A 13,130-nucleotide genomic window follows, 5' to 3' on the forward strand; every position below is an offset into this window, starting at 1 on the left:
ACATTTGTATTATATTCTAAAACAGCCTTGTTAACGTTAAGAACTTCAGAGCTGAGCTAATGTTCGGGGGAAGAAGAAGAGAGGAGACCTTCGTAATCCATCTGCTGGCTGACCTCCGAAATTCATTATTTTATGCCTCCCTCCCTCCCTCCTGTCTGATTTTCATTCTGTGTCCGAGAAGAACCTCCTAGAAACCACTGGGACTGAAGGTCTTAAGCCTGGGAAGGTCTTCTTGGCCACAGTATATCTCGGGGACTGCCTGGAGCAGTTAAGAAAAAGTTATGGAACAGCCTATTTGCATGTTCCTACACTTGTGCTTTGAATTTTAGGCCTTGGACCCTAGTGGAAGGCATTTATTTTCCCAAATAAAAGTTGTACCGTATTGTATGATTTACAATGTTACTAAGGTATCCGGGCCTACCTATTATACCACAGCCATTTTTAGAAACTAGATTATTGGAATGTAAGATAGCAGGGTCTTTGGATGGGCATTTACTTATTTTTGGCTGAGTACAGACCTAGATTCATCAAATGCTAACACAACCCATGGATAACACCAGCAGTAAGAAAAAGGGGTGTGTTTATGGTAATTTTAGGTGAGAGAGAGAGCGAGAGCAAGCGAGACTTAGTCAGGCCTTTATAGTAGTCAACTAGTTATATCTCTATAGGAGGGGCAGCTAATAGCGGGAGGTGAGGTGTTGGTGGTAGTTTAGAGGCCAGTTTTACATGAAGAGTGAGTTTGTACATCTCACTCTGCATTGTGTTGTTTCTACCTCCATGAAGATTTGATGTCATTTGGAGTGAGGAAAGTCTCACAAAGTTGGCATTTCTACTATGTTCTCTCGCCCTAGCATTAGAATACCCTGTTATAGAGTCCATCAAGCTAGGGTGAGAGAACATAGTAGAAATCTCAACTTTGTGAGACTTTCCTCACTCCAAATGACATCAAATCTTCACCGAGGTGCACTGTGGTGTTTGTTGTCTCATTCTGCATGTAAAACTGGCCCCTAAACCCTAAACTACCACCAGCACCTCACCTCCAGCTATTAGCTGGCCCTCCTATAGAGATATAAATAGTCGAATACTATGAAGGCCTCCCTAGAGGCTCTGTCTCTTTCTCTCTCTCTCTCTCTCTCTCCCTCCAAGCCCAGAAATGGCCAAAATGCAATTTGCAATCTTTAACACAAATTGCATTGTGGCTGTTTTGGGCATATTGCACAGCTTAACACCAGGGAAAAAGGTGCAGTTATTTCCAGCATTAAAAACAGGTGATTATTGGCCCCCGTTTTAATTAATCCTTCACCAATCCCACCCCTTAAAAAAGTTTGCATTTGCACCATGCGGTAACATTGTCATCACCTGCGTTGGGGGTCATTCATCAAAACCCGTTAAGGCCATATCTGTAACTTACCCTCACAGAGTAAAGATGCACTGATGTTTTTGATTTCATGCGTATTGGAGGCAGGGTGATCCACCACACAGGAGAACTTTGTGTCTGCATCCCAGTCCTTCTTGGTGAGCTCCAGGCTGCTGATAATGCTGTAGTCACCCTCTCCGTCTTTCTTTGGGACCTCGGTACTGATTCCGGAGCTGACGGTCTTCCCATCCTTTAACCATGTGATGCTGATAGCTTGTGGCTTAAATCCCTTTGCAGCACAGATGATGGTGCCCCTGTGTGTGCTTTCGGCCCAGTCATCTCTGAAAGGAGGGTGGATGGATACAATGGGGATTTTGGGTTCCACCGCTAATAGGAAACAGGAGCAGCGATTAATTGACAAAACAAAACTATGCCGCTATTTTAAAGAATTTTAAAAAATCTGTCTGTCTATATCTTCCCCCACCTTCCGAATTCAATCTGTTTATTAAAGAATAGCTGTTTTGCATACTGTTGTTATATCTGAATATTTATTGAAATATCTGATCAATCTCATGTTTCTGATCTCCCTATTGAATGTGTCTCGTTGTTCTGCCTATGGCTCTTCTGAAACCTGTCAAGCAAGCCCCCTCCGTCTCTCTTTCTGTGGCAGAACAAATGAATGCAATGAAATATTTTCCTTCTAACTCTGATGCTTCCTTTTTCAGTTTCACGTCAGTGGGGACCCTTGCAAGTGTGCGCACCTGCTCCATCACCTACCTGTGTTCACAGGTACTTCAATCTTCAGCTTGTCTGCCAGGGCTGGGTGGGTGGCCTCGCAGAAGTAGCTGGCCTTGGAAGACCCTTCCGGTTTGGGAACCGTTATCTGGCTGCTGGTCATGTAAGTGCCGCCACTACCGAACACCGACGGGTACTTGCGGTATCCATCGGTCCAGTTCTTGTTGTTGCTGTCAGACCACTGGAGCTGAATGGTGTCAGGGAGGAAATTCTTTGCTAAACAAGCAAGGATCAGCGGATTCGGGGATTCTTCACAGGAAATCAGTGGGAAGAGGTGTGGGGCAGATTTTTCGGCTGAAGACAAAATGGTTGGGGAAGGAGGAGAGAAATAACAGACAAATTAAAACAGATGGAAGCCCTAGTCGTGTAGATCCCATGGTAGATTTTGTAAAAGCGAAGGTGAATTGGGCGTCAATGTCACCTGGGCCGAAACATTGGCCTGATATGCTGACGTCAGAAGTCATCATAAGCTGCAAATTCTTCATGGTAGGAGAAGAGAAGCAATCAAATCAATGGGAAATTCGGATTATAGTGCAAACAGCTCATGTTTTATAAATATAAAATTACCTGTCAGCTACCTTCAGAGGTTATTTTTTCTCTCTCAGTAGTTATTTCTTCATATTTAGCGCTAAGTATGTCAAGGCAGACCAACCCACACCTTGATCCCATGTGCTGTTAAAGGGTCTGACCATCCCTTTCTCCTCCGAGAAAATATGATCGTCTTCCCCTTTAAAGAGTAAAGACCCGGGGAGCATAAACATAGGGACCAAAATAAGGATCTCCAATAGTTGGTAACGTCCATATAGCCTTTTTAAAAAAAAATGCTAAAATCTATTTTGCAATATTGGTCTTTTAACTTTTTTGCCATTGAAAAGAAAAATGTAGAACATCTGTACATTTTTTGAATTCATTGATTTGTTTTTCACGGAACCGGAATACTCACCCTGAACAGTAGCTTAGATGGGAAGGAAACAAAACGAAACACAAACAAAAAACGTTCACTTGGTGTGTGTGTGTGTGTGTGAATACTGAGCCTCAGCCTGTTTCTCTTGTTTGATTTTTAAGCTGAAGTTTTTTTTTTTTTTTCGTAGCTCAGCAAAAAGATATTAATAGGAGGGAGACAAATACATTTGCTCTAATACACGTTCTGGGACAAATTAATCCACGTTTCAGGGATTGAAGGTTTCGGATTCATACTTTAATGTTCTGCCTCTGCTTTCCAGCTCACGTGGGATAAGCCTCTCAGCCTGGATCTCTCTCTCTCTCTCTCTCTGTCTGAACTTAATGATCTAACAGCCTTCCTGGGGAAGGGATTGGCCGGCTCTGTCCCTCTCCTGATCATGTTTGACGCGCTATTTCCTCGCTGCAAGCCCCCAGCGCTAAAGCGAGTCCCATAAACCAGTCCCCGGCCCCTTTCCATCGATGTACTAAAGGCTTCCCCTCCCCCGTTTCTGCTTCTCACACTAAGGCGAGACGTGAGATAACGATACTTCTACAACCGAAATAAAGTTCCTGCCGCCATCAACCCTTAATCCGGCCACGGGACGCTTCCAGTTGGTGGACACCACTACCGTTTTTCCCAGGGATCTCTTGAAAGGAGGGACCTAACTTATAGTCCTGGCTTACAGAGAGAGAGAGAAGTTCCCCATTTACAAGGCACCTCTCGGATGTCCTTCCATCCAGGCCTCAGTATGGTAAACTTACAAACACCCCCAGTTACAGTTTTATTTATTTAGACGTTTTATACACCGTCGTTGCAAAAGAAGATCACAAGGGTTTACAAAATCAGCATGAAAATTCTTGGTGGATATTGACGCGCTTTGTCAGCCTTCCTATTCTAGGTCAACACTACAGTAAGCGCATGTCCTAGTTCAAGTTCATACCCATACACATTTGCCATCCTTTGACCCATCTCCTGAGCCAGGCAGAGCTTCTACACAAGCAGAGGCTACCACATTCCCAGCGTTTGTTCAAAAGATGGCAGAAGCCATTCCCTCCATGAGAAGAGTTCAAACCTTACCAAACTGCAAAGAGGTCTTATGGAGAATCTGAAGCCATTACACTCATTACTGGTCTTGGAGAGACCTGGTTTGGCTCCCCATTGATCTCTAACTCTCACACCCTGCCTTGTGTTAGGGTAAATGCAGTTGCAATCCCCAGAAATCGGCACCGTTGCTGGGGCAGGTGCTAAATGTAACTTAAATAAAAGCCTCCATGCCTGCCACAGCACTCGAATACGAGCGAGATCCTACTCGTCTCACTTCGCCTACAAACCGGAACAGAGAGTCAGGACAGGCGAGGCCTGGAACTTGGAGGGAGAATGGGAGTTAGTGGTGGAATCGTACTGCAGGCATCAACCTGGGCTTGTTCCAGCCCTGCACCGATGCCCTGGGTCCTGCCTGCAAGGTAGCCAGAGGTCTGGCTAAGCATCCCGGGCTCTACCTTCCATCAACCTGGGCTTGTTCCAGCCCTGCACCGATCCCCTGGGTCCTTCCTGCAAGGTAGCCAGAGGTCTGGCTAAGCATCCCGGGCTCTACCTTCCATCAACCTGGGCTTGTTCCAGCCCTGCACCGATCCCCTGGGTCCTTCCTGCAAGGTAGCCAGAGGTCTGGCTAAGCATCCCGGGCTCTACCTTCCATCAACCTGGGCTTGTTCCAGCCCTGCACCGATCCCCTGGGTCCTTCCTGCAAGGTAGCCAGAGGTCTGGCCCAGCATCCCGGGCTCTACCTTCCATCAACCTGGGCTTGTTCCAGCCCTGCACCGATCCCCTGGGTCCTTCCTGCAAGGTAGCCAGAGGTCTGGCCCAGCATCCCGGGCTCTACCTTCCATCAACCTGGGCTTGTTCCAGCCCTGCACCGATCCCCTGGGTCCTTCCTGCAAGGTAGCCAGAGGTCTGGCTAAGCATCCCGGGCTCTACCTTCCATCAACCTGGGCTTGACCCAGCCCTGTACCGATCCCCTGGGTCCTTCCTGCAAGGTAGCCAGAGGTCTGTCTAAGCATCCCGGGCTCTACCTTCCATCAACTTGGGCTTGTTCCAGCCCTGCACAGATCCCCTGGGTCCTTCCTGCAAGATAGCCAGAGGTCTGGCTAAGCATCCCGGGCTACACCTTCCGTTAACCTGGGCTGCATCCCGCATTTGCAGACGTCATGCTATCCGCTCGCTGGGAAACAAATTACAGCTAAGATAATTTATGAAACCATACAGGGATGGGAAATTAATCTGGCAGGAACGTCTGCTAAGTGGAGAGCATGAAGTCCGAATAGTCCTGGCCGGAGCCTGGGCGAATGCTAATAAATGCTGTAATTGTAGCAGATCATATAACCCAGTTTCCAGTCCAGCTCTGCGCTGGAATAAAAAAAAAAAATTGCTGCGATATAGAAGAGGAAAACGGAAGAGAGAGAAGCAAGGGCTTATGCTGCACTATAGCGTTATATAGCACTAGCATGGCAACCTCCAGAACTAGTCTCGGACAGGGAAGCAGAGGGTATGTGCTTTACCACTATAATACCTAACACCATCCTGGGATCCGGAATATGGATCAGGGGGGGGGGGGGGGGCTTTAAAGCTATACCACAATATAACGCGCAAGCCTGGGGTCCAGTACAGGCAAGCTGGGGGTTCTGTGCAATATACAGAATCAGCCAGGGCTCCAGTATCCCGAATCCTGGGCTCCATATTACAGCAATAACCAGACTGGAGAACCAGGAACCGTAAGGTATAACCGGATACCGCATGTGTCAGGAATAAGCAACAAGAGGCCAAATGCTATACTGCAGTAATATCTAGCATCATCCTGGATAGGGGGATCCGGGGGGCTTTAACCTATACTGCAGCAATATAAACACAAGATGTGGGAGTCCAGTATGGGGAACCAGGGGCTATGCGCTGTATTACAGCAATACCCAGCACTAGCTTTGGAGCTGGGAACTGTTACGCGATGCTATAGGTACATCTAACGGTGACATTGGCTGGGGGAAATGCTCTACTACAGCAATATTTAGCACTAGCCGAGGTCAGGATAAGCACTTGGAGGATTTAAGCTATATTACAGCAATATACAACACCATCATGGGCTCCTGGCTTAGGAACCAGGAGATGGATGCTCTACTACAATATAAAGAAGGAGCCTGGGACCGGGATAGGGATCCATGGGCTTTAAGGTATTCTGCAGCAATATGAAGCATAAGCCTGGATCCGGGACAGAGAACTAGAAACTGTGCAGTATATTACAGCAGTCTGAGGTCCACTTTAGGGACTCGGGGGGCTCTATACTGTACTGGAGCAGAATACAGCACCAGCCTGGGGTCCAGCACAGGGAACCGGGGGCTGTATACCGTACTGGAGCAGAATACAGCACCAGCCTGGGGTCCTGCACAGGGAACCGGGGGCTGTATACCCTACTGGAGCAGCATACAGCACCAGCCTGGGGTCCTGCACAGGGAACCGGGGGGCTGTATACCCTACTGGAGCAGAATACAGCACCAGCCTGGGGTCCTGCACATGGAACCAGGGGTCTGTATACCCTACTGGAGCAGAATACAGCACCAGCCTGGGGTCCTGCACAGGGAACCGGGGGGCTGTATACCGTACTGGAGCAGAATACAGCACCCGCCTGGGGTCCTGCACAGGGAACCGGGGGGCTGTATACCGTACTGGAGCAGTATACAGCACCAGCCTGGGGTCCTGCACAGGGAACCGGTGGGCTGTATACCGTACTGGAGCAGAATACAGCACCAGCCTGGGGTCCTGCACAGGGAACCGGGGGGCTGTATACCATACTGGAGCAGAATACAGCACCCGCCTGGGGTCCTGCACAGGGAACCGGGGGCTGTATACCCTACTGGAGCAGAATACAGCACCCGCCTGGGGTCCTGCACAGGGAACCGGGGGGCTGTATACCCTACTGGAGCAGAATACAGCACCCGCCTGGGGTCCTGCACAGGGAACCGGGGGGCTGTATACCCTACTGGAGCAGCATACAGCACCAGCCTGGGGTCCTGCACAGGGAACCGGGGGCTGTATACCCTACTGGAGCAGCATACAGCACCCGCCTGGGGTCCTGCACAGGGAACCGGGGGCTGTATACCATACTGGAGCAGAATACAGCACCAGCCTGGGGTCCTGCACAGGGAACCGGGGGCTGTATACCCTACTGGAGCAGAATACAGCACCAGCCTGGGGTCCTGCACAGGGAACCGGGGGGCTGTATACCCTACTGGAGCAGAATACAGCACCAGCCTGGGATCCTGCACAGGGAACCGGGGGCTGTATACCGTACTGGAGCAGAATACAGCACCAGCCTGTGGTCCAGCACAGGGAACCGGGGGGCTGTATACCGTACTGGAGCAGTATACAGCACCAGCCTGGGATCCTGCACAGGGAACCGGGGGCTGTATACCCTGCTGGAGCAGAATACAGCACCAGCCTGGGGTCCAGCACAGGGAATCGGGGGGCTGTATACCCTGCTGGAACAGAATACAGCACCAGCCTGGGGTCCAGCACAGGGAACCGGGGGGCTTTATACCGTACTGGAGCAGCATACAGCACCAGCCTGGGGTCCAGCACAGGGAACCGGGGGCTGTATACCGTACTGGAGCAGCATACAGCACCAGCCTGGGGTCCAGCACAGGGAACCGGGGGCTGTATACCGTACTGGAGCAGCATACAGCACCAGCCTGGGGTCCTGCACAGGGAACCGGGGGGCTGTATACCATACTGGAGCAGAATACAGCACCAGCCAGGGGTCCAACACAGGGAATCGGGGGCTGTATACCGTACTGGAGCAGTATACAGCACCAGCCTGGGGTCCTGCACAGGGAACCGGGGGGGCTGTATATCCTACTGGAGCAGAATACAGCACCAGCCTGGGATCCTGCACAGGGAACCGGGGGGCTGTATACCCTACTGGAGCAGAATACAGCACCAGCCTGGGATCCTGCACAGGGAACCGGGGGGCTGTATACCCTACTGGAGCAGAATACAGCATCAGCCTGGGATCCTGCACAGGGAACCGGGGGGCTGTATACCGTACTGGAGCAGAATACAGCACCAGCCTGGGGTCCTGCACAGGGAACCGGGGGGCTGTATACCGTACTGGAGCAGAATACAGCACCAGCCTGGGGTCCTGCACAGGGAACCGGGGGGCTGTATACCGTACTGGAGCAGAATACAGCACCAGCCTGGGGTCCTGCACAGGGAACCGGGGGGCTGTATACCCTACTGGAGCAGAATACAGCACCAGCCAGGGGTCCAGCACAGGGAACCGGGGGGCTGTATACCATACTGGAGCAGAATACAGCACCCGCCTGGGGTCCTGCACAGGGAACCGGGGGGCTGTATACCATACTGGAGCAGAATACAGCACCAGCCAGGGGTCCAGCACAGGGAACCGGGGGGCTGTATACCCTACTGGAGCAGAATACAGCACCCGCCTGGGGTCCTGCACAGGGAACCGGGGGCTGTATACCATACTGGAGCAGAATACAGCACCAGCCTGGGGTCCTGCACAGGGAACCGGGGGGCTGTATACCCTACTGGAGCAGAATATAGCACCAGCCTGGGGTCCTGCACAGGGAACCGGGGGCTGTATATCGTACTGGAGCAAAATACAGCACCAGCCTGTGGTCCAGCACAGGGAACCGGGGGGCTGTATACCGTACTGGAGCAGCATACAGCACCAGCCTGGGGTCCAGCACAGGGAACCGGGGGCTGTATACCCTACTGGAGCAGAATACAGCACCAGCCTGGGGTCCTGCACAGGGAACCGGGTCTGTATACCGTACTGGAGCAGTATACAGCACCAGCCTGGGGTCCTGCACCGGGAACTGGGGGGGCGGTATACCGTACTGGAGCAGCATACAGCACCAGCCTGGGGTCCTGCACAGGGAACCGGGGGGCTGTATACCCTACTGGAGCAGAATACAGCACAAGCCTGGGGTCCAGCACAGGGAACTGGGGGCTGTGTACCCTACTGGAGCAGAATACAGCACCAGCCTGGGGTCCAGCACAGGGAACCGGGTCTGTATACCGTACTGGAGCAGCATACAGCACCAGCCTGGGGTCCAGCACAGGGAACCGGGGGCTGTATACCCTACTGGAGCAGAATACAGCACCAGCCTGGGGTGCTGCACAGGGAACCGGGGGGCTGTATACCCTACTGGAGCAGAATACAGCACCAGCCTGGGGTGCTGCACAGGGAACCGGGGGGCTGTATACCGTACTGGAGCAGTATACAGCACCAGCCTGGGATCCTGCACAGGGAACCGGGGGGCTGTATACACTACTGGAGCAGAATACAGCATCAGCCTGGGATCCTGCACAGGGAACCGGGGGGCTGTATACCCTACTGGAGCAGTATACAGCACCAGCCTGGGGTCCTGCACAGGGAACCGGGGGGCTGTATACCCTACTGGAGCAGAATACAGCACCAGCCTGGGGTCCAGCACAGGGAACCGTGGGGCTGTATACCCTACTGGAGCAGAATACAGCACCAGCCTGGGGTCCTGCACAGGGAACCGGGGGGCTGTATACCATACTGGAGCAGAATACAGCACCCGCCTGGGGTCCTGCACAGGGAACCGGGGGGCTGTATACCATACTGGAGCAGAATACAGCACCAGCCAGGGGTCCAGCACAGGGAACCGGGGGGCTGTATACCCTACTGGAGCAGAATACAGCACCCGCCTGGGGTCCTGCACAGGGAACCGGGGGCTGTATACCATACTGGAGCAGAATACAGCACCAGCCTGGGGTCCTGCACAGGGAACCGGGGGGCTGTATACCCTACTGGAGCAGAATATAGCACCAGCCTGGGGTCCTGCACAGGGAACCGGGGGCTGTATATCGTACTGGAGCAAAATACAGCACCAGCCTGTGGTCCAGCACAGGGAACCGGTGGGCTGTATACCGTACTGGAGCAGTATACAGCACCAGCCTTGGGTCCAGCACAGGGAACCGGGGGCTGTATACCCTACTGGAGCAGCATACAGCACCAGCCTGGGGTCCTGCACAGGGAACCGGGTCTGTATACCGTACTGGAGCAGTATACAGCACCAGCCTGGGGTCCTGCACCGGGAACTGGGGGGGCGGTATACCGTACTGGAGCAGCATACAGCACCAGCCTGGGGTCCTGCACAGGGAACCGGGGGGCTGTATACCCTACTGGAGCAGAATACAGCACAAGCCTGGGGTCCAGCACAGGGAACTGGGGGCTGTGTACCCTACTGGAGCAGAATACAGCACCAGCCTGGGGTCCTGCACAGGGAACCGGGTCTGTATACCGTACTGGAGCAGCATACAGCACCAGCCTGGGGTCCAGCACAGGGAACCGGGGGCTGTATACCCTACTGGAGCAGAATACAGCACCAGCCTGGGGTGCTGCACAGGGAACCGGGGGGCTGTATACCCTACTGGAGCAGAATACAGCACCAGCCTGGGGTGCTGCACAGGGAACCGGGGGGCTGTATACCGTACTGGAGCAGTATACAGCACCAGCCTGGGATCCTGCACAGGGAACCGGGGGGCTGTATACACTACTGGAGCAGAATACAGCATCAGCCTGGGATCCTGCACAGGGAACCGGGGGGCTGTATACCCTACTGGAGCAGTATACAGCACCAGCCTGGGGTCCTGCACAGGGAACCGGGGGGCTGTATACCGTACTGGAGCAGAATACAGCACCAGCCTGGGGTGCTGCACCGGGAACTGGGGGGGCTGTATACCGTACTGGAGCAGCATACAGCACCAGCCTGGGGTCCAGCACAGGGAACCGGGGGCTGTATACCGTACTGGAGCAGTATACAGCACCAGCCTGGGATCCTGCACAGGGAACCGGGGGGCTGTATACCGTACTGGAGCAGAATACAGCACCAGCCTGGGGTCCTGCACAGGGAACCGGGTCTGTATACAGTACTGGAGCAGCATACAGCACCAGCCTGGGGTCCTGCACAGGGAACCGGGGGGCTGTATACCCTACTGGAGCAGAATACAGCACCAGCCTGGGGTCCAGCACAGGGAACCGTGGGGCTGTATACCCTACTGGAGCAGAATACAGCACCAGCCTGGGGTCCTGCACAGGGAACCGGGGGGCTGTATACCCTACTGGAGCAGAATACAGCACCAGCCTGGGGTCCAGCACAGGGAACCGGGGGGCTGTATACCGTACTGGAGCAGCATACAGCACCAGCCTGGGGTCCAGCACAGGGAACCGGGGGCAGTATACCCTACTGGAGCAGCATACAGCACCAGCCTGGGGTCCTGCACAGGGAACCGGGGGCTGTATATCGTACTGGAGCAAAATACAGCACCAGCCTGGGGTCCAGCACAGGGAACCGGGGGGCTGTATACCGTACTGGAGCAGTATACAGCACCAGCCTGGGGTCCTGCACAGGAAACTGGGGGGCTGTATATCGTACTGGAGCAAAATACAGCACCAGCGTGGGGTCCAGCACAGGGAACCGGGGGGGGGGGGCTGTTTACTGTACTGGAGCAGAATACAGCACCAGCCTGGGGTCCAGCACAGGGAACCGGGGGCTGTATACCGTACTGGAGCAGCATACAGCACCAGCCTGGGGTCCAGCACAGGGAACTGGGGGCAGTATACCCTACTGGAGCAGCATACAGCACCAGCCTGGGGTCCAGCACAGGGAACCGGGGGCTGTATACCGTACTGGAGCAGCATACAGCACCAGCCTGGGGTCCAGCACAGGGAACCGGGGGCAGTATACCCTACTGGAGCAGCATACAGCACCAGCCTGGGGTCCAGCACAGGGAACCGGGGGGCTGTATACCCTGCTGGAGCAGAATACAGCACCAGCCTGGGGTCCAGCACAGGGAACCGGGGGCTGTATATCGTACTGGAGCAAAATACAGCACTAGCCTGGGGTCCTGCACAGGGAACCGGGGGGCTGTATACCCTACTGGAGCAGAATACAGCACCAGCCTGGGGTCCAGCACAGGGAACCGGGGGGCTGTATACCGTACTGGAGCAGAATACAGCATCAGCCTGTGGTCCAGCACAGGGAACCGGGGGGCTGTATACTGTACTGGAGCAGTATACAGCACCAGCCTGGGGTCCAGCACAGGGAACCGGGGGCTATATACCGTACTGGAGCAGTGTGCAGCACCAGCCTGGGGTCCTGCACAGGGAACCGGGTCTGTATATCATACTGCAGCATTATCCAGCACCAGACTGTGGTCAGGCATAGGAAATCGGGGTCTGCAAGTTAATTTTAAGCAATACATTGCATCAGTAAAGGGTCCATGAAAAGAAATGTTACTGCAGCCTGTAGTCAAGCATAGGACAACGAGGCCAATTTTGCTATTGCAAGCAGGGGCTGGGATAGTGATCCGAGGGCTCTAAACTAAGGTATAGGAATAGCTAGCACAGTCTGGAGTTCAGGAAGGGCATTAGGGGGCATTATGCCCTGGTCATGCAATGTCAAGCACTAGTCTGAGATCCAAGTTAATGACCCGGGGGCTGTATTGTACGTTCTACTGAAATCTGAAGCACCAGTTCAGGAACCGTGTTAGGGTAGGAACTGGGAGCTGTTTTCTCTGGTACAGTAGTTGTAATTGAGAGTCCTCTAGAACTCTGTTATAGGCGGCATATAAATAGTTTAAATAATGCACCAGACTGGGTCGCATAGTGAATCGGTGGCAATATCTAGCACGAACCGGGGGTTGGGAATAGGGGACCAGGGACAGTATGCTGTAGCTATACTGAAGCTATAGGTAGAAGCAGCCATGGGGTTGAGCTTATGAAGCCTAGCATCAGCCTTGCACCCAGAAATGGGACCCCAAGCCACCTGTCTTTTCTAGCGAAAAACGGCCCTGCTCCTGGAATAGATTCTAGCAAATGAGCAGCTAGCATTATTCCTACTGTTTGGGGATTTAAAACCATCTCACCCCAAGGGCTGGTTCTATTCCAGGAATCCCTGTGTGAGGCCAGCCCGGATTGGTGGGGTTTTTTTTTCAGAA

At 53.3% G+C, this 13,130-nt stretch overlaps 1 protein-coding gene and 1 gene segment (V, D, J or C); both read right to left on the reverse strand.

The window, feature by feature from the left end:
- The window catches only part of LOC115078816, a 199,134-nt gene that overhangs the window by 179,406 nt on the left and 6,598 nt on the right, over positions 1-13,130 (reverse strand).
- Positions 1-13,130, reverse strand: part of LOC115078499 — a 167,127-nt gene that overhangs the window by 48,166 nt on the left and 105,831 nt on the right. The window contains exons 5-6 of the mRNA XM_029581424.1: positions 2,135-2,446; positions 1,412-1,744 (exon numbers count right to left, since the gene is read on the reverse strand). Coding sequence (XP_029437284.1) covers positions 1,412-1,744; positions 2,135-2,446 — 645 coding nt within the window. The remainder of the gene's footprint in view (positions 1-1,411; positions 1,745-2,134; positions 2,447-13,130) is intronic.

Source organism: Rhinatrema bivittatum, chromosome 16 (genome assembly GCF_901001135.1).
Source record: "Rhinatrema bivittatum chromosome 16, aRhiBiv1.1, whole genome shotgun sequence".
Classification (NCBI taxonomy): Eukaryota; Metazoa; Chordata; class Amphibia; order Gymnophiona; family Rhinatrematidae; genus Rhinatrema; species Rhinatrema bivittatum.